The sequence below is a fragment of the Aethina tumida genome, chromosome 7 (assembly GCF_024364675.1).
Source record: "Aethina tumida isolate Nest 87 chromosome 7, icAetTumi1.1, whole genome shotgun sequence".
Classification (NCBI taxonomy): domain Eukaryota; kingdom Metazoa; phylum Arthropoda; class Insecta; order Coleoptera; family Nitidulidae; genus Aethina; species Aethina tumida.
Window position 1 is genome coordinate 17,773,384 of NC_065441.1, and position 23,359 is coordinate 17,796,742.

Genomic DNA, 23,359 nt, shown 5'->3' on the forward strand with positions numbered 1-23,359 from the left:
AACGGAATAGGTTAAAATCGGAAGAGCCTATAACAGATAAATACGTAATAATACGGTAATAATCACCTATCTCGGCTTCAAATTATATGGCATCCAATGTCCTTTGTTTCTGTATCATTCCTAACATTTTTAAACGTTTTGAAACTGTTGACTCATCTACTAATGTTTTTCCGAGTTCTGCTATCATCTGACATTTGTCTCGATCCAATAACTCCTCCAATTATTTTAATTAAAATTTTTTCAGAGCGCCAGAACATTCTTTATCCTTAAGTTAAAAACATTATTTTTGATGCTTCGAAACCAGTTTCTACATGTCGTATCTAACAGAGTATTGTCACTGCACGTATTCTGTGTATAAGCTACAATTTCTTTTTTTGGCATAAAAGTAAAGTCTTTTCAGAATCAATAACAAATATTTTGTAGCATACACCATTCGAAATTCCTTGCATTGAGTACTGGTACTGCCATTTTTAAAGAAACAGCGAGAAGTTTTTCAAGGTACTAATAACTAGCATACAGAGAAATGTAGTTTATTTCATATTATTTGTTGGTCCTTTCTCAACATTTTTTCCTTGATTTGCTAGTCAAATAGCTTATAGAAGTGAATTATAATTTTCAAAAAGATGATACCTGATCTAAATGTCATTACTTTTCGACGAAAGTGTGCGCGAGTGAGTGACCTATTTGAACCCCATTTTTTTATTGACAGTACATCAGAAATAAAGATGATCCTGAAAATTTGAACCCGATTTGATCAAATCCGGCCACTGAAGAATTTGTGAAATTTGAAAAAAGTTAATTTTTTAGTCATTTTCCAAAATTTATATCTCAACTTCTAGAAAACTTAGAGATTCCGTTCAAACATCATTCTTCTCTACTTTCAAGACAAAAATAGATATTAGCGTTAAGCTCATTTCCGGCTTCTGGAAGCTTCAAACTATTGTATTATCAAAATATAATTACAAAATGTTCTCAAATCTACAGCTTCCAAACTATAGGGTTAAATAACTGTTGATTTTTTTGTGGGGGTGTGTTCTGTTGATATCTGCCCATTTTTTCCTTCTGTCTCGATTTCATTATTATACGGCCATCCGTCGATCAATTTTTCAAAAATTGCTATATTTAAATGGCAGTATCTTTTTTCTCGGAACTTCGATTTACTTCCAATTTTCAGGGAAGTTAGTGTATTATGTTCCCAACAAGTTCAACTATGGTTTCGAGCTTGGATCCGAGTTATAAATTTTCAAACATTTCAAAAATTGCGTTGAAATCAGCAAGCAATTTATTAAGTTTTATCATATACGTTGGTATATTATTATAATTTCAGCATCATAAAGCATCATTATTATAATTTCAGCACACAAAGATATTGTTAGTGATCGTTAGCAACTAGTCATGGGAAGAGTATTAACAATTTGTTTGTTAGTGATTACAAAAAATTGATTTTTGCACATCGGGTTCAAATTTTCAGGATCATCGTTTATTTTCGATGTTTCGATAAAATCGGCGTCCAAATCGGTAATGCAACTGCGCACACTTTCGTTGAAAAGTAATAGTCTGTCCATAAATATAAATGTGTAAAAGTTACCTAAGCGTTGGCTAAAACAAATTATATGAACCAATAGGAAAAGAAATTTTGATGATTACAGGTTTCTATAATCAAATCCTCAATTCTATTAGTATTAGTTAGGCGATTGATGTAGAGAGGGCTAGAGTGTATGTTCCGAATGTCGATTTCAGTGCCTGTTTTTGAAATGCAATCATTCGCAAGTTACAGAGAAATTTTGAAAGTTTCTGTTTTATTATATGGCAGACTGACCTGATTTTGAAATTTGGAACTATCTATGTACAATATGACATACATTGTGTTGAAGATATAACACAATAAACTTGAATTAAAACAACTGTTTTCACTAACTAATTTATTTTTTAAATAATATATTAACTACAAATTCTTAATTTAAAGATTCACAGTAGTAACACAATTATAACCACATTAAAGTTACCGACTAATTATTTACACTACTTACACATTTCACCGGAAATCGAAAATTGTTTTGAAAATAATCATTTTATTTACATGTATTAAAATTTTCAAAGCTGAGCAATTGTTCAGGTTATTTACAGATGAATTTTCTATAAAAGTATCAAAACACCTTAATTACATTTACTAAATAAGCTATAAAATGTGGATAGAGTTTAAATAGGAAACAGTGTTTATTTATTAAATTGAACGGAACCAAATTGAATATCGTATAAATGTTTTTGAGGTTTCTTTTAACATAATTGTAAATTTTTCTCTCGAAATTCGATTTCGTTCCGTTAACTTAGAAGTAACAGATTGCAGAGAACGAGGATTGGACACAATGGCAAGAAACCTTTTACAAGAAGAAAGTACATACCTGTTAATATATACAAATTTAAATAACAACAAAATAAAGAAAAAAAAAGATAAATAAATTTACAATGGTAAAAATAGGCGGCACGCAGGTAATAACAACACCCAACAGTTTTGCAATGCCACCCAGTAGCACAACAAATATTATTAAAATTTTAAAATTCGAAAGAGTTAAATCGGAACCAATTTTAAACTAAGTATAATCTATCGGGCACTCAAGGCGGCAGCAAAAGTGTTAAGGGGTGTGCGAGTTAGTCCAGTTGATCTTGGTGGCGTGCTGCTAGTCTACTTGAATTAAGTTGCGATGGCAGTTTGTTCTCTTGGCTCTTAGATCAAGGATGTTACCAAACGGGCCTTGAAGTTAACTAATCTTTCACTTGTTTGGGCCAAACGCTGTAATAAACGATATTCATTATTTCTTATTCACACAATTTTTGGAGTTGATGATTGATAATTACGGATGAAAGTAAACTGTCATTTCAACACTCAGATGCTGAAATTAATTTGATGGTATAAATTAACCATATAATAATTAATATTGTAATAATTAACATGTAACATGTACGACGTATGATTAAAACATGCAGCAAATCACACGGATTTAAATATATATTAATAGTGCATATGTGAATACTGGGCCACAAAGTTAATTTCATGCCCGTTTACTTAGTATTTTTATTGTTTTGTTTAATTATATGATTTTATGCATGTCTCCATATCACACGCTTACTTTCATTTTACATTTATTATTTATTAATTTTTTCAAAAACGCACGGGACAACATTTACTGAAATTACTGCTTTATGTATTAAGTAACCTGTATTTAATGAATAGTCAATTAATACGCCATATCTTGATAAATTTAAATGGATTCGTGCCAAGGTTTTGTTTCCAACAAAAATTTAATTAACAGAATCAAATTGTCATAATTATGAGCAGTTGCTCAGTAGAATAATGATTTGGCTCGATATTTATGTACTGATGGGAAAAAAGTACTTACTAAGATTAAATCTTGCACTAAGTTAGCGATTCCGCGGTTGGCGATAACGAAGAGGCGGGTGATGGGTCCGGGAATTCCCTCAGTGTATCCGTCGGCGGTTTTTCCGATGTCGACTTCAATGGCACCTCCGGGCGAGTTGGCCTTTTCGTCGGATTCTTCGGTTGCTCCGGATCCGGCTACCAACTGCGGAAAATACGTGGAATCAAAATCAAATTGAAGGTCGCTATTGACATTTACACATGCCACAAACTGAGAATGAAGAGCAATAATACATGCCTACAACTAACTATGAATTATAAAACTACAAAATACAAAGTGATACCAGTTTAATACTTATAATACTTATTCTATAGTTTTGGTTGTGCAATTAATAAAAGTGAAATAGTCATTCTTCTACGAAGGATGACCTTTACAAAACTAGAAAATTAGAGATTAGAAAATAAAAAATTACGATATAATAAAATGATTTTATTTAAAAACATTTTTGGTGATGTTTTGTACTTATTTAAAAGTTAATATTGTAAATTTTCTTTTCAGCTAAATGAAAGGTATTATTTTAGAGCAGATTTACATATTATTAATTTCATTTTCTTACATATCTACTAGTTTATTTGAAATTATTCCCATTTAATGATTAAGTTATACAATTAATTGATTTTTAAAATTATAAATGTAGAATGTTTGTTAATTTAACTTTAACTACTTCGCAAAAAATGCGTACTTATTCAGCACTTTCTTTCTAGTATTGCAGTTCCCTTTCATAAACTTCATGCCGTTCAATTTTCACACGAAAACCTCGGACGATTTGCACACAATAAAAAACGGTCAGACAAGGATCCCGACTGTTTGCATTAAAATTTTGTAATTGTTTCAGATCTAGGCGACAATTAAACGTAATTAATCTCAAAATTGATTAATTACTAAGCCGTACCCAATTAGGGTTGTTATTAGCACCGGTTTCACTACGATTTAACTGTTTCATTTCGTTTCCACGTGAAGCAATTAAAGAGTGCTAATTATGTACGCATTGCGTGTAAACGTTCAATGCATATTATTAACCTTTGCAAACTTTGTATATGTGTATTTAGGCTACTGCACATTTTAATTATGTTTTATAACAATTAAATAATTATTTTAATTTAATTAATTAATATTCAAATTATGGTTTTTCATATTTTTTCATTTGATTAAAATATAATATTTTATTCGTTAACATGTATTAACCTGTTATACATGTGTTAGGAAAAACTTTATAGTATTCTTAGAACGAATGAAATATAAGAAAATTATTATATTATTATTATTATTATTAAAATTACTACATGTTGACCTAATATAAAAAAAATAAAAAATGATTTTCCTTAAGGGTATGTTTGTAACATTTTTCGGCAATAAAACATTTACATAATTACATGAATATGAATGTACGTACAATACGTAGAACCTCTAAAGTGAAAGGATTTAAAGTACTTTCACATTTATTTGGCGCCGTACAAATCATAAAGACACAATTGATTACACAACGTTTGCAATCAGATCTGGGACGGTCCAAAGATCTTCCTCTCCTTCATCCACGTCTGTCTGTCATATGGTCGTTTGTCATGTCTGGGGGATAGGATAAACAGGTAGTTGTTAAAATGGACAAAGTACAGAACAGTTAAAACAGAACCCAGATAAGAAATAAAGAATAACAATCAGAATGACACTCAAAGAAACCGATGAGAATTAAATAGTGCTTGAAATTACCTCAGACATGACGCAACCAAAACTAATAAAACAAGGTTTAAAACAACACAACTTATGTACAGTATGAGTAAATAAATAAAATATTCTCAAGCACTATTTTATGTACATGTTAGTATACTTCATAAAATGAAATTGTGTTAATTATCAGTGGAAGAATAAAGTTACATATACGTACCTGAGGTTACAAATCTGAAAGAGAGTACGATTTAAGGTGGAAAAGTCAAGCGGCATGCAAACAAGTACTTCTTCGTTCATAACATAAATAATTTGTGACTAGAGAAATAGAGCAATAAGATTAAGTTAGATATTAGTGTTAACAGACCTTAATCGAAATAATAAGTTCTTTAAATTATTATTTCGATTTTATTTGAAAATTGAAGAAATTATTATTCTGAAGATGGAAACTGTGTGAAAGAAAGTGAAAAAGCGATGCAACGAAGCAGGGTGGATAATGAGCAAGGATAAAACAGTCAGCGTATTGTGTTGAGTACCTTGGCGGAGGGGACGGCCGCCGGTGCCGTCGCTGGCACCGTCTTGGAGTTCTCCGCCGTGGCTGTGAGGCCCCAACCCAAGTTTTCCGTGCCGGCCACCATCCTGTAGACGGTGCCCACCGTCCGAGCCGCTCTGTCGGCTGTATTCTAAACACTTTCCTTATGTAGTTTTTCTTTTTTTCTGAGGGTGTGTCTGTGTGTGGTTGTGTCTTAGTTATTGTCAACAGATCATTATTTGTTGTTTCTATACATCATTGCTTTACTCTTATACATCTATGTAGTTTGTATTATTCATTGACGGTTTTAACGGCAAATTATTAAGAAAATGTTTGTTTGATTTGTTTATTCTTTTCATGTAATTATACTTAATCTGTTACCATTCTAGTCCACATTCTTATAATATTATTTTTAATATACACATCGTTGAATAATTTATTAACATGTTATAAATGTATTCAGTATAATAACTTACCCTTGCAAATCTCACAGTAACAGCAATTAACATTGTGTTTAAATAATGATTAACAATAATAATTCAAATTGCTTAAGTAACAGTTGCACAATAAAAGTACTTTAGTGACCACAATTATACATGTGTGTGAATGTGTGGTGGTCCGTTAATTACTTAAAAACACAAAATTTTTGCCGCAGCAATCGGTTTCTAACATATATATGTTAGCGGCGGTTGCTCAAGCAAATCCGTCTTGTTAATTCGTGAAAGCGATATCTATTTAAGTTGTTATCCGTCATTTTGCAACATTAATTTGGCAATTAAATAATACGGTTGCATCTGAAACTAGATTTCCGATTCGTCGTGGATATTTCCGAGCAGTGAAAGTAGAACAATAAATTGATAAGAATTTATCGTTTGTACAAACATGCAAAATGTGTTTAGATTATCTTTATTCGGTGTGAAGAATTGATACAGCAGAATGGGCAATTTCATAACTTTAAATATACGTATAAATCAAATAAAACATGCTCATTAAAATTTGTTTATTATGGTGTGGTCAAGAACAATCTCTTTCGGTTTTCGGTTCCAGTTTCAGTAAAAATGAAAGTGTATCAGTCTGAAGCAGTTACGAAAGTTTCGCCACTGTGAAGAAGTATACATACTTGAACATGTTTGTATTGGCTGTGGGAGTAAATTCGCTTTCAATTAATTAGGTTATTTAATTAAAAACAATTATGCCAGTGCGAAATGTCAATGTCGGAGACTTTTATGTGAAACTATTCTAGGATTATGCATGTCTCAATTGAATGTGGATAATTTTCTTACTCTTAGTTAACGGTTTATTTGTACTGGTATACTAAAATTATATGCAAGGTTGAATTAATTTGATAAGCATTTAAAAAACCAGTACGTAGTAAGATTAACTATTTTTTTACTTCACGCTGCCCTTTTTGTATAAAAAAATCATATGATTGCCATATGATTGGGTTTCGCCTAATAATATATGTTACCTTTAATGAACTATGGATGACGAATCTTCCGCGTTTCTAAAAATTAATGAGCCAATTAATTAGTCGGCATGTGTAAGTACTTCGATTAATTAAAGATATTTCGATACGCTTTGACCAATAGTGGGTCAGAAACCTGGTCAATTGTTAAATAACAATCCGTTTATAAATTATGTAAACGAGCTGGAATCAATTTGTAAAATATCACTAGAGATAATGTATTACAGAGAAATGTAAAAACACCAATCGTGTTTGCATGTCTGGGTTGTCAGTGAAAATCCAGTTTCAGTTGCTGCCATTACAATTTATCATTTTCCGATCGATAAAACTATAAAACTAGACTCGACAATAAGTAACAAAACCGTTCCCTTTACCAGGTCCATTTTTTTCTTCGAAGGTCATATGGTGAATGTAGAATGTGTGACCAAGTGTTTAAGTGAACAATAAAGTGTGCTTTTTAAATTGGGGGTGATAACCAATATTTATTTATAATTATAATTTATATATAAGTATGTAAACTAACAACTAATAAACTACATACAATAACAAAGGGGTAAGTACCTAGTACATGTAATAACAAAATTTATTACACTTGCCTCGATAATTACATTTTATATTATTAGACATTATAATTCAAAACTACCATTCCAATTTATTTGCATAATTCGCAATAATTTAATAAATATCATAAGTCAATAACAGTGACGTAAATTTCTTGAGAATTACAGTGTTTATACATATTTACAAATCCGTTATAGTTAAAACTGGAAAAGTAGTAGGTGGAGGATTAAATGGAGGATAAATTTAAATTCGTTCTCAATTTAATGGCAAACGATTTCGAATTATTTTGCTCCAAAGTACCATGTTGGAAACGTGTTTGAATATATTTCAATTAATTATGGTAAGTTTAGTTCAAAGAATTTCGTTATAAAAAATCATTTTTGAATTATTCAGCATTTTTTAAAACATGGTGACATGAAATACTAATTAAAATATATTTACACCATGTTTCAAATTTTGGTAAAAATAAGGCAAAATTAAATTAAAAAATAATATAAAATCACTTTATATATTTTTAAATTTAATCTCACTAACATTTATGACAACCTTTTTTTAAATTTATCCTCTCCCGAAAAACAGTAACAACATAAAACAAGAAGAGGAACTAAAATATCGTATAAAAATTAATTTATATCACATAGAACCGAAAAGAAAAAGTTCCAAACAGTTGAATTGAATAGAAGATATATATGAGGGATTAAAACGTTTATGCCGCGTTGCTTACCCTGATGATATCGAAAAGGAAGTTGCCACTTCCGCCTGACGCATGAGCGTCTACGCTACCGCCAAACGGCAGATATCTTTTATTCCTGTCCTGGTCGTCAATATTGATGTTAGATAAATCTTCGGCGGGCTGAGGAGCCGACTCGGCGCCCTGCTGGTCTGCCTCCCTAACCACCCTCACGTGTCTTTTCGCCACCGTGTTTTCTTCGATGGAAGGTGACTGAAACAAAGAAAGATTGTTAATGACCATTAAAAGTAAATGCGGACAAATAAAACAAGTAAGTATTTACAAAGCCTAGAAAAACACATTGTTAATGCAGATTTATTCGATGGGGCGATATAAAAGGAGAACAAAAAATGTTGATGATATCCAAATTGCCCATGTTTGTGGGGTTTGATTTGGTGATGGTCCTCGGCCGACGCAGAGGATTCTTCTAACTCTTCAATTCTGTTTGAAGCAAGAAGGTTTATGTGTATATGTTGTGTTTATTGTGTTCCAGGTAATTTTGAGAACAATGATTAGTACCACTAATTGTTGCAAAAGTTCATTGTTTATGAGTATGCTCATTATTATTAGATTATGTTTGTATCAATAAAATGTGCAATTTGTCTTAATGATGATTATAATTTATAAATTTTTTGAGTGATTTTCTTTTGAAGCAGCACTAATCATTGGATCGAATTTTCCTGCCAGTCAATCAGTAATAAACAAATGTGATCGATGGTGGTGGTTAAATTTCGACTTTTGAATTCCGAAAGCTCACAGTGTAAAGTGTTGTGGTTACCACGGTCGTTTCGGCGTTTGCCGTTACCGCCTCGGGGGCAGTGCTATCGGCATTGGCGGTTACGCCGTCACTAGGAGTCGAAGTGTTTCCGAATCTGGATTCGATGCTGCTGCTGGTTTGGCTCTCCTCCTCTTCTTCTTCGTAGTCTTCGTCCGGTGGGAATGTGGGCAAGACGACGTTCACGCGCTGGCCGCCGCCGCCGGAGGACGAGCCGCCTCCGAGGCCGCCGCTGCGCAGAATCGCGCGACCGAACACCCGGAACGCGGTGCTGGTCACGTTCTGGATCACGTTGTCGAGTACCTGGAACATCATTTAGGACGGGCTCTGGATTATTCAAATTTTTTTAATCGGGCTGTATATTTTTTAGAAGATTATTACTTAGAGCTTTTAATTAATTCAAATTAAAATTATTTACTATTTATTTTGCAAGCTTATTTATTATAATATCAAACTATTTAATGTTATTGTTTCTATGATAATGAGTAGAAATTGCAATTTTATTTTGACGACATTAAAATCATTTCTATGTATTTTATTTATGTAAAAACATGAACAGGCATGAAACTGATGAAAAATATATATTTGTATAATTTAATTATTACATAAGATTTAACATAATTTTTATATTATAATCCTTTTTTGACAATAAACTACAAAAAAAGACAGATGTGACAATTTCTTACAGATAAATTAAATTATGCAGTGAGATAGTAAAATTTTATTTAAAAGGACAAGGTGGTCTCGTGACACCTCATTGAAAAAAATTGTTTTTCTCAATTTAGTGCTACATTATTTTACTTATTAAAATGAAATTAGTAGTTTTGAGAGTTTTCAAAAAAATATTCGATTTTTATCTATATTTGTTGATTTTGTTCTGTTTATTGTATCTATCAGGAGAGAGCTTTTTACGACCTCACTATTAAAAATAATATTTTAAAAATTTTAATTATTTCAAATTATTCTTTTATTTATTCTAATGTCAACAATAATGTCTTGAATTAAATCGAGCTTAGATTTTTAAAATTTCTTTTTCAGATCAACTAATAATTCAATAAAAACTTAAATAATAAATTTTTCTGATATAATCTTATTAAATTTTTCTATTGTAATTGTTTTTATAGTGAAATTGTAAAAATCTTGCTTCGATTTGCTAGTAAAATAAAAAAAAAAATAATTACCTGAGACAACGGGGGACAGAAAGCCCCCACGAGCTTAACAAAGCTATTGACGCCTCTCAACAGCCCTGGCAAATCAATACTCGATAAAATATTGGTCAGGCCTCCGCTGTTGCCAGCGGTGGTCGTGCTTGAAGGACTACTAGCTCCTACCTAGATCGTTTCAAATAAAGAACACAATATAAACAACCACAAATGATGGGCATCCTCCAATCCACAATGATTACGATCGCAATCGGTCGATCTGATTGACTGTTCTGCGACTTTTGCTAATTGTCATAATAAGAGACATTCAAATACTTACCAGGTTATCGTTTATTCTATTAGTGGAAATCGAAAATGTTAGTCAAATACAAAGAATTATTTACAGATTATTATTTCTTCAAATGGCGGAAAATATTTGTTTAAGTATGTCAAGAAATGGTTAGGTGTTGGAATTATTCATTTGTTCAACAATTAACTAATTCTTACTGATTACAATTCATGATTTAAATATGATCATTAAAAATATGAATTACGACTTACGGAAACTACTGTATTTAAGTTATAAGCAAATTAAATAAAATAAAATATTTTCAACAAACTTTAATTCTACTATTTATAATAATTAATTTGACTATGTATAGCATTTAAATTATTTAATGTATACATGTCAATTTTCTACCTCAAACACTTGAACAGATGTAAATATCAGTTATTTAATAATCGAAATCATTAAATGTGGCAGTAGATAAATAAACGTGCCTTGATAATTATGTTCGAGATAATTGGTTTAATGAAATGAAAGTGAATTTCAAGAAAATTTTAATGTGTATAAAAGTGAATTTGTGCTACTACTAAAATAATAAATACAATTTTATTGTCTCAGGTTTCACGGGTGTTCGATCATTGAAGTCTCCAAATAAATGCGTCAATTTGTAATATGCAAATTTGATTTCTTTTTATCCCAAGAATTTTATTTGTTAAACCTAATTAGAATTTTGTCCTTATACTTTGATATTAGTTAATAATCTGTAGTAATAAACAATGTAATTATTCCAGTTCATTCACGCAATGCTAATTAAATTTTGTTAATAGTTCTCGTAATATATTTTGAAATTGATACACTTTTTCTAATTTTTTTTTATTTATTTAATAATAAATAGAAATAACTTTCATTTTCTGCCTGTCTTAATGCACGTAGAGCTTACCTTGAATATTTGCTGTAACTTTTCCAGTGCGTTTTCAACTATACCATATATTTACACAATTTGTGTGTTTTATAGAATAAGTGACAGCAATCAATCGATAACTAATGAAAGTTGTCGCCTATAATTTATTATGCATAACTTGTTTATTACTACACGTAATTGTGCATTTTAATTAATATACAATGACCACCGTTATATCTAAAATGATTTCCAACAAATATTTAACGATAAAAATGTTAACAACACATTATAATATTTCCAATTGAGTAATTCCTCATTCATCCCAGGAATCGCATAACTTTTATTAATTGCCGACGTAAAATTTACACCTACTTTCTAATATCTTGATTGCTTTCTTTTCTGATATTCGCACTAAATTGTTTAAGATGTGATACAATATTTACTTTTACTTTTTAACTCTGTCACAATTTTGTGACACCACAGATTCCCCAGATCAATTTACTTGTCAGTCATTATTAAAGAAGTCTGATTAATATTAATATATTGGCAATTAAGGCTTAATTAAGTGTGCAAAAGCGTAGACAAGCCTAACATTCTTCAAATAATATGAAACGGTTGCAGTTTTTGGATTATTAAGTCAGTCGTTTCACACTGAGAACGCTAATTGTTCATAAATTAATTGACCATAACTTTTATCAGACAACAAGTCAAATACAATAAATTAGAGTTGGGATAAAATTGATATTAACTACAGTCGTTGATAGGAACAGTATAAATTGGTGCATAAATAATGCTTTAAGTAACAACAAGACAAGGGAATGTTGGTAAGGCAGAAATAATACTGAGAAAGGTCATAATGTCAATTAGTATATTTATGTATTATTAATATGAAGTTTACAGAATAAATAGGCATATTTAAAGAAAGTTTTTAATAAAAATAATAAGCAAAGAATTTTACTATTAATCATTAGTTTACTATGGAAAAACAAAGTTTAATTATCCGAAAAAGTATAGTTAACTATTTAATAACTAATTGTAAGCTAATTCCAATTAAGGATGTTTTTCTATTGAAATGATTGGTTCTAAAATTACATAACTGATACATACTGATTGTTCGTGACGGGCAGATGATCAAAGGCCATCTTGGTGCATGCAAGGTTACGAAGAAAGCGAGAGAAAGTTATATGAAGAAAAGTCTGCCACCAACGTCATATTGTTACGTAAGGTACACCGGATGTATTATACCAAATCCATCGTGATCGACGATTCAATTTATCCAGAATGTCACTTCATTCGTTTTCACGGGCACATTCAGAAATCGAATTCTATTTATACGAGAAAATAAGTAACAATGCATTTATCTATTTATTTTTAAACAAGTACTTTCCGCAATTTTACAATTGTTTACAATAATTACAGAATGGGAAGAAAGATGTATGTACAGATAATTAAAATCAGAAAAATTTACAAATTTTAGTATGGTAAAAATTGAAAAATGACAAATTTTTCTGATTTTGGTGGATGTAAAAATTGGCAAGGGATACCAACCTGGAGACTAGTGGAGGCACTAATTCCACCGTTTGGGAAATACGGTGCGGCACTGACGACGGCTAAAACACTTAAAGCACACACGAAACTTACGTAACACTTCATATTGACTAGACTAGGATTAAATCTGAAACAGAAAAATTAGACAAATTAGTATTGCATTAGCTTTATTAATAAAAATGGCCCTTTCAACTGCACCATTGAGCAAATTGCTAACGGATGTATGGATTAATTTGCTTAAATTATTAATTTGTTCTGACTCACTGTTAATACATAAACTGTTTGTCCCATTTGCATTCGGTTTTTACTCAGAATTACTGTAACGTGCTACTATGTCATTTAGTGTCCACTATGTTTTTACCATATTCTTGTCCTGAATACTTAGCAGTGTTGTAATGAAAATAAGCCAACAACTGTTACTTAATTTTATGAAACTGCACGTTCTACCATGAAATTCAATATTCACATGCTTGAATTAGATTTAACAAATGACCAAGAGATCAACCTTCAAAGCGAAGATGAAATAATGATTGACAAATTGTTCACCGAGATTATGAAAACGTTTCGAATCGATGTCAACATTTTATTCTTACTAGTACCGAAGATATTTGGAAAAATTAAACGCAATAAAATAGGTACATCAGAAAATTCCTATGGTCAATAAAAATTAAGAAGTTGGCCTTCAACAAAGAAGAATAAATTATGAGTTGAGAAAGACTTTTGGAACGTATTTCAACATTCGACTCCAGTTAATTATGGAAACTGGAAGTAGTAAATGTTCACACAGGAGTAATTAGGAAACAATAAATTATTTACATTTTTAGTATATTATTTTATCATTATCTTAATTTTATGTTTTACTGGCTAACCTTTAAAATATGTAAAATTTATATTTAATTGCTTTTACCGCTGAATATTACTTTCTAACAATATTTACTTAAATATGAACCGCTATACGATTATTTAAAATTTTGCCTTAATATATATATTTTTTAATTATTTGTTAATTGGAAAAGCCAAAACCATCGACTTCATTTAATGAAGGACGAAGGTCAAAGATCTACTAACCCGTGTTGAACTGAATATTGTAAAGTTTAAAGAGCTATTTGTTACAATTAAATTTAAAATGCTAATTTACTATATTTGTTATCTTTTAGAAACGTAATTTTAATAAATAATACACCGAAATCATAAAATTTACATACCAAAAGGTAAGAAGTGAATTCAAGGAATTGAAATAATATTTTATGAGAAAATTGTGAAGAAAAACAAAACAAAAATGCAAATTGAAAGATAATATTATAAATATGTATGTATTAAAAGATTTAATTAAAACATAATGCATCTGTTGGCACGTTCTTCCAACAAATCAGAATAATAATCGAGAATAATTCCACGCTCACAATCTTCGAATGGTGAAAGTGAATCTTACAATTTGCATATTTGTATTTATTCACTGTTTAGAAACAAACATTAAACGAACCGGTCATTGGTTTGTCTTACATCTGATCTTATAACGGATTCGGTCGAAAACCGCAGCAACTCACGCAACTGCCCAAAACCGAACCGTTGCGAAATTGGAATGATGAAACAAAAGAAAATTTAAAAACCTGCAAGGTGTAATCACTCGGTATCACTCGGTGGTGTCACTTAATCCAAACAATGAAAGCTATTATAGCAATGCAATTTGCCGCAGGACGCACTGATGTTAATAAACTGCAAAAATCAACTAAATTGTCGATAAGAGCACGGTTGTAGGTATATGTGTTCGCCGGTTCCACAATTTAACGCCGGAGTAGGGAAAAGATGTTAACATTGAACATCGGTAGTCCTAGACCCATTAATTTGTTGCCAACAATAATTTTTGACGCGAACGATGCCACTCGTTTAAGACTGTTCGCACATCTAAATCACTCATCACCGCACCACAAATCTTTTGCGATGGGATGCACTCTTTTTTCTGCCTTGCACAATTCGACTGATTTTGTAACAGCACTCGAACAAGGACGAATTTGTGGCTGTCGTGTCTCGACTATACATTCCTAATTATGGGGAAATTAAATCTTCGAGAAAGTCATAGACGACGCCGTTTTAATTGTTGGCTAATTGCGATTTAGGTACTCAAGATGCAATAAAAACATTTGGTTGGAGGTTGACAAATGCGGCTAGACGCATTAGAAGCATTCGAATGGTGCCTAAGCAGCCGCACGTGGACGAAATAATTTATTATTCAATTCTGTTCGGTTAATTACTCGATGTTTCCAATTATATTTTATCAGCAAAAACTATTGTCTCATTAAAGACGTCATTATGATGAACGCAAAACAAAAATGGTTTCTATTATATTTTATAAACAAGAAAAATACGAAACGTTTTAACAAATATTCAGCATTATAACAATGTCATGTTATACGTAAGTTAATATGAATGCCTTGAAATTATATTTAAAATTCATAAAAATCAGGACAAGAAAGAACTATCTTTCTAAATATAAATGTAAGTGTAACAACATTATATTAAGTTGAATCAATAATATTTAGTTTTACTGTAGATTTAAAATTTTTGGAATCATATTTATCGTTGTAAAATTATGAATAAAAAATGGATTCTAATAATAAAATTACAAATACAAACAGAATTAAAATAATTGCATTCACAGAAGATTTATGTTATAATAAATTATCATTCTTGCTTAAAATGTTGCATTCAAATATTTAAATAAGGAATATAATGACGACAACATTGTAACACATTTTAAATGAAAATGTCAAAGTATATTGTCCTATTAATTATTATATTCTTTGTAAATAAACATGAATTTCGTTTTATATTGAAAAAAATAAAGTAAATCATTTAGCAACACCCGACCAGAATGTTAATTAATTAAATGCCTGATAAGTTTATTAACCTAGTGTGCAAGTATTGGGTAAAAACGTTTAGCCTGTTTTTGTAATTCTCCATATCTTCAATTAATTCAATTATTGTGTCTTGTAAATGCAGTTACTAAATGCATTTACAAATAGAATTGCGTGGCAAAGGTTAATTTATTTTATTAGGACACAAAATCTGTTCGATATAATTATAAAGTGAATGAAAATTTGGTGAATAAATCTTCACCTTGATATTTACATCGTGTTCTTCAGTAATTAATGAGGTTTTACGAAAATGTCACTACATGCATGTTTCTGGAAGATGTACATTTGTAAAAATTACACAATGACATGTATATTTAAGGATACAATAGATTTTACCTTGTGTTTTACTTTGAGGTACATATATAATGTTGCGTTGATTTAAGTGAGAAAGTGTCTCGACGTGTTCTTAATGGTTTCTAACATTACGTTAATATATGTATAATAGAAATATAATTAAACAACATTTGAATATGTAAAAAAGGAAGATGAAGCAAGACTAAAAAGAGTTTTCATAGATTTTAATAGAAGTACTAAAAGACATATATAAACTGTTAATTTTTGTGTCGCTAAAAATTTGTATGCAAACAGCATAGCATCCTTGAAAGCTTTGTAATCCGGTGTCATCCATCAATATATCATTCAATTTTGTCCGGAATACGAGTTTAAATCATTAGTCAGTCAACCAACCACAAATGTTTGATAAATGTAGTTTGTATGTGTAATGTGTATCGACATCAGCAATAACACGAACCGTAAGGTCAAAACCATAATAACCATAAGTTATTATAAAGTAAAGGGGTACTTGTACGCTTACCAACTGCACCTTCAGCACGTTCTCTCTCATTACGGATTTTAGACAAAAACATAATAAAAAGGAAACAGTCGAACGGTCGACTGAAAATTACTCTGCTAAATTGAAAGTAATATTTGTCGCAGCCCATTTATTTCAATATTAAAATTGCGTGTGCGTTAATATTTAACTAAATTACATTTACCGACTACTGAACTTTACTTGGTCATTTTAATGTGATTTGAAGAGTGCAATAAACAAAAATTGTTATAACTTGTTATAAAATTAATTTCAGTTTCAATAACGTTTGCTAAATAATTGTGCAAATAAGACCCCTTTAAAATCATTATTTTTATTGAAATTAATTACGCAAAGTGTCTGGTTATTAATTGACAATTAAAGATAATTTAGATATTAAGATGTACATAACTACATAAATTACAAATTGTATCAACAGTATCGGTCGATATGTTTGAATGTTAAGTTGGTAATTGTGAATTTTTAAATATCTAATGGTGATTTTTATTTATTTTTTTTTTCACTAAGGATTTCTAACTTCGATAAGGTAGTAAGTTGTATTTTTTATTTTGTAAAATACTCATATCTGAATAATCATTATACGAAACATTTTATCTGAGCGTTTTTGATATACCAATAACTGATCGATTGTATTAACATGTTAAAGCACAAAAGTGGGTTTGCCTAGACTTTTTAAGTGGCAAATCAATTTGCTTTCATGCAATTCCAGTCGAATGATTTTATTGTTTCTGTCGTAGTTTTTGCCAGCGATCTTTTATTAGATAATGTTGTTGCAATTTATCTCAGATCGTTAGATTAGATCTGAGCCAGACACGTTTGTTAACATTTAAATCGTGTTTGTACGTCTAACGCAGAACGTTGCTTTGCGACACGACTTTAAAATAAAGCTACGGTTTAAAGGGACTAAGGCCTTGCATTATTGTTTCGTGACAGGAAGCTGGACAAAACGGAGCACACACCCTCCACAGTTGCCACATTCTGCAGTAATGAACCATTAAATTAAGACATTCCTATTCTTGCATACTTTGTTCCATTTAAGTTGATGCAATTATTTTAGTGTTTTTTGTGTAAAAAATGTTGGTAAAACAATCTAAAAAGGGCAAGCGAAAAATGTTCAGATTTATGAAATGTGAAAAGATTAAACATTAATAAATAAGAAATTTATAAATCATACATTGAAAGCTTTTAACCTATCTAGCTTTTCTAATTTCTATTTTGCGCTTAGTAATGTGTTTGATGCCCTAGAAAGTGCCATTGTTTTGGTAGTTTTGGTAGTGGAAAGTGTCAACTTTGATCGAATTTTTACACGTAACATTTATTTTGTTTTAACTAAATAATTATTGACCAATGACCTAACAAACCAAATTAAATTCGCATGTATAATTAGCACCTACATTTATTAGGATGTAATTTTGTAATAATTCAAATTGTAAAAATTTCAAAATAATCACGTAGAGTGTTACAATTTGGGAGCGTTATTAATTCTGTAAAGTGTTGTTACAAAATTGTATTCACCAATTTCAGGAGATCTGGGTCATGGAATTCAACATTTTTTATTAATATTATTGTAAAAATACACAAGTTCACTGCTGTTACATATGCAACATTAAGGTTAATGAAATAGATAAATATGCACTATACAAGGTAAATGGTAACTAATTCTTATTAGAGGAAAAGAAAATAATTGCCACAAATTAATGCATTAGAAGTAAATTAATGATTGAAATATTTATTCTTTGTGGTTCTTATAAATGACACAAATAAAATAACATAAATGAGGGATGGACGTAGAAAAACATGATAGTAAAATGTATCAGAAGAAAAAAGAAAATAAATTAATTATACGTCAGATATCTGTTTGAGAAAAAGTCAAATTTAATATAAAGAAAAAAGATAACATGCTTCTATTTTAAGAAATGAATTGAATTATTCAGAATGGTCATGATCAAATTGACAGTAACAGCAAACATTATGAAACTGAAAATTGCAAAAGAAACATCAACATTTAATTTATACAAAGAAATATAATTAAAACGATATAAAATATCTGCACCCAAGTGTATAAGAACTTTTCAATAAAAACGATGACAAGTCAACGTCACGACTTCAAATCGTCAAACACTTGTTGGAAATGGTGGATGTGAATACATGAATACGTGAATTGTGGGTCTCTGTGACAACCAACGGTTAACGACGCGAAACAAGAGAGAGAGATGTGGAGATACTGGTCCAGGTGTTGCTAATATCTTACTCTTACTGTCATCGAAAGTGATAGTCACAACACGAATCTGTATTTTAAATTCTCTCACATTATGTAAATTGTTAGTTATAATATTATATTACGATCGAAGCATAAATCTGTTATAGTTTTTTATGGAAAGGAAGGGAAGATGTAAAAAATCTGAGTTATATGAAGCAATACACAAAAGTTGAAATTTAATTATTTTGTAGTTCAGGAAGTAAATTAATTGTCTTACACCACAATATAGTGCGTACTTAACCAATTCAATATAAGGAGAGAAAGGCAACAATTGAAATACTAACTAAAATGTAAATGAATTAAAACAAACTTGAACCAGAGACAATTGTACCATAAACACAAATTTCACGTCTAACTTCTGATTAAACGATTTAATTCACTTAAATTTATCGCGATCGCACTCGAGTATCTTTTGCGTATAATCACTGGTAACTGCATACACATTGACTTAGACAAATCGGCAACAACTGGTTAAATATAATTCAGATCATAGTTTCAGAAACCATCGCTTATGTAATTATCTAGATACATGCATTATTGCCCTATTTATTCGCCATGGGTTACATAATATAAAATTTCACTTTATATTCCAAAGTGCAATACTGTTCGATTCGGTAGTTATTAGTTTTTTTCTTATGTTAATGGCTCAATTAATGTCTATTTTTTCTGATCTAGAATAAATAATAATGTTTGTTATTAATCAAAATTAAAAATGCGACAAAAGTACTTTAATAGATCAGCATTTGTTTTTATATTAATTAGTTATAAAGTTATGCGTGAACATGCGTATTTCTTCACTCCAAAGATACATTTCGAAAATATGTTAGACTGGATTAGACAAGGCCTTTAATAAAACATCGTTAAACTAATGAAAGTGCAGGTGTGAAGTGTTATTGAACCATTTAAGAAAAATACATTATTTACAAGGTTAGTTAGAAATGTGTTACAATTAAAATTAATATGTTTGTAATTATCAAAGTATGTGGGATTAATAATATAGAAAAGCAAAGCAAATAGATGTATAGGGTTAAAAAAACTAAATTGGCAGTAAAAATATTGTCACAACACAACAAAATGTATTCGCTTCAAGAATTTTTATAATGGAGCATCATTGTCATAAGTTTCCGTAAAAATTGAAATAATAACCAGAGTCACGAATGCAAAATCTAGGATAATTACACGGAAGGAACTGCTTTTATTATTTTCTTTAGCTTTATTTACGAGTGGATAATCACTTCATTGGATTCACGTTATATTTAGTATACGAATTGATTTGGGGCCACATTAATTTGAAGCAATATGGGTTGCATAACAATAACTCCAATCCTCCAAAGAGGAAAAGAACCTGATTTTTTCAACACACATTTTGGCATGTGCATCTGGCACCTTATATAACTCTGTCCATTAATTGATTGTTACATAAACACATCTGATTGGAATAATTTGGTATTTATTAAATTGCAGCATTTTCTAGTTCCTGTAAATCAATTTAATTAACTGATTGAGTGACTGACCAGATAACTAGATCAGGGTTGGCTAATTTGACTTACAGATCAATTAGTCAGTTCAGATAAATGATTGTTGTTTTTTTGAGTAGTGCAGTTATGTAATTGAAATATGTAAATATTTGAGATTCTGCAACACAGAAGTCTGTCAGATACTTTCATTTTAATACACTTTTACTTGGAAGGTAGATGCTGCTAGACCAACAGGTTATAAATGCTTCCAGCAATACTGTACTCTAGTTTTCATAATATTTGTTTTATATCTTAATCTTTCATAATAAAATATATTTTGGTATAATATAAATTTGTAAATGAAAGAGGGAGCGGTTGCTTATTAATAGAGTCACGTCCTGCTGTGCAAGTCTTAATCTATTATGTTGCAGGATATACGTGCAACTGATTTTCAAAACAAAGATAAAATTGTGCACAACTTTTACAACTTTGTGGTAGTCTTAAACATAAATAAATCATTAATATTTAAATTCAGCTCTTACATTAATTAATATAAATTGTTTTGTTAACTCTAGATCCTGGATTCAACCATCCATTCCTATTGGATAAAAACATTCATTGAGCAAATGCCTATTGTTTAAAGTGACACAATTTATTGTTAAATAAAATTGTCGAGCAGTATTAAGCAAGAAGAAATATAGTGCATTGAGTTACAATAATTGTCCAATAAATAAATTATCAATTACAACCGCTCGCTTTGTTCGACAATATGAATTATAAGTGTTTGTTAATTGATATTCTGTACAAGTGACATTGGTTTTTATTCAATAATACATGGAATTAATACTCTATGACTGTTGAATGTCGAAAATTAAATAGGTATTTAGGTACATACATAATGTTAAGCCTAATTTTGTTTTTGAAGAAAAGACAAAAGTACCTTTTTATAAACCGACGTTATTAGAATATAGAGAAAAATTTATATATAAAATAAAAATAAATTATGTATTTAACTTAATTTTAAACGATGAAAATCTAAATATTAATGTAAACATGAAGTTGTTTTAAATTTTACAAAATTTAAAAAAGGAATTTGAGATATTAAAAGAATCATAATGTTGTTAAAGTATGTGGACACAAACTTAGATTATGGAGCAAATTAATGTTTCGTTTGATCTTAACCCTGTGCCGAGGATTCATTGCAACAATGTTCATCATTTTCTTTGAACTTAGTTTAAGGCTAAGGTCATGTTTTCAATAGTAAGAAGAGTAAGAATTTGAATAAAAAGTCGTTTCCAAATTAAAATCATTAATGCTTGTAGTTTAAGCAATGTGTATGTGCGTGCATAAATGATCCGCACTTCCGTGTATCATTTAACTTTGACATTTGATGACCAACTTTGGATGTTACTGTCTATTGACAAATTTTAATATTCGATTATACAACTATATATTGTTATATATACCATAAGATGATGTTCTACAAAAAAAATATTGTACGATTATTTGAGTAAAAAGTTGTTTTCAAATTAAAATCCTTAATGCTTGTAGTTTAAGCAATGTATGTGGGTGCGTAAATGAATCGCACTTCCGTGTATCATTTAACTTTGACATTTAGCCAACTTTGGATGTTACTGTCTATTGAAAAATTTTAATACTCGATTATACAACTATATATTGTTATATATAACTATACCATAAGATGATGTGCTACAAAAAAAGAAATATATTGTACGAACTTCCATTGGTCGTTAGAAAGACAGAAAACACGAGTAATTAACAGTCGCAAAATACAAGTCTTATAATCAGTGCTTTACTTTCTACAATGATCAAAATATATTCGTCCGTTCGGCGAAAGTAAACACACAGTCTGGAAACTCTCACCGGTTCAACCGAAATATACGTATAATAAAATCAACACATCGTTTACTTAAAACAAAAGGACTACCGAAAGGATTTAATTAATGGGGTTCATTAAAGGCTGAAGACGGATTCTCGTATTTGGGTCAGTCGGTTTTCTGTATCGAAATCACCTGTTTATGTGTCGCAAAAGTAAAAGTGAATGAAATGCGGTTGGGCGAAAGAAATCAATTTGTAACAATATACAGAAAATTTTCTGTTCGATTTATAATGGGTTTTTTGGTTTGGAATTGTTTCCGACTTTCAAGCCAGCTTTATCTTACCCCTTCCAAGTGGTGTCATCCCTACCATGTTATCTACTATTGGATGCAATTGAATTTTGAATTTGAAAAAAATAAAAATGTTATAATATAAAGTAGTAGTAAATATCAAATAAGAATAATTGGTCCAGTTTGTTTAAAAAATATTAAAAAATGAATGGTCGCTGAACGAAGAACGATTGTAGTTGGCGCGCAATGTCAATGGTGCAGTTAATTCGGACCGCAGGAAAATAGAGAACCACTCACAAGAGTGAAACATAAACAAGGAAGTAACTTACATTAGCAAAAAATAACTTAAAGCACACTGCTGCACAGACACAACCGAAGAACTAAACTGACAGTCTGGAGTCGGTGTTTTCTAATCGAACTCGGCGTGAATTTCTCCCGCCATTCACTTGACGAAACCACCACCAAAGATCGGACCCGGTGGTGGATAAGAAACACAGGTGAAATGGACGCAATACTGCTGGCGCAAGGGATTGTGGGAATTCACGCAATTCTGTGTCACCCTTAATCATTAGCGTTAGAAAAAAAAAGAAACAGTATAATGTGAATGAGTCGTACTGAGTTTGGAAGGTCGTTTAGTTTACCTATAGTATGATCATAAATTTGTTTTAAAACTTTTTCTTTATTCAAGAATCCTTTGTTCATCTTAAAAAGTCTATCTATGAATAATAAG

At 30.4% G+C, this 23,359-nt stretch overlaps 1 protein-coding gene across 3 annotated transcripts; it reads right to left on the minus strand.

The window, feature by feature from the left end:
* Nucleotides 1-1,913: 1,913 nt before the first annotated feature.
* LOC109608971 (uncharacterized) lies at nucleotides 1,914-23,048 on the minus strand. Of its 3 annotated transcripts, none has more exons than XM_020025538.2 (7): nucleotides 22,959-23,048; nucleotides 13,040-13,166; nucleotides 10,344-10,493; nucleotides 9,145-9,465; nucleotides 8,382-8,600; nucleotides 3,399-3,581; nucleotides 1,914-2,791 (listed from the first exon to the last, which is right to left on the minus strand). In XM_020025538.2, the coding sequence occupies exons 2-7, from the start codon at nucleotides 13,142-13,144 to the stop codon at nucleotides 2,726-2,728; spliced, it is 1,044 nt and encodes a 347-aa protein (XP_019881097.1). In that variant the 5' UTR covers nucleotides 13,145-13,166; nucleotides 22,959-23,048; the 3' UTR covers nucleotides 1,914-2,725. The 3 variants fall into 3 exon arrangements, with proteins under 3 accessions (XP_019881097.1, XP_019881096.1, XP_019881098.1); XM_020025537.2 differs by lacking the exon at nucleotides 22,959-23,048 and adding an exon at nucleotides 14,650-14,955; XM_020025539.2 differs by lacking the exon at nucleotides 22,959-23,048 and adding an exon at nucleotides 14,650-14,952 and having other exon boundaries at nucleotides 9,166-9,465.
* Between the last annotated feature and the right edge of the window lie 311 nt (nucleotides 23,049-23,359).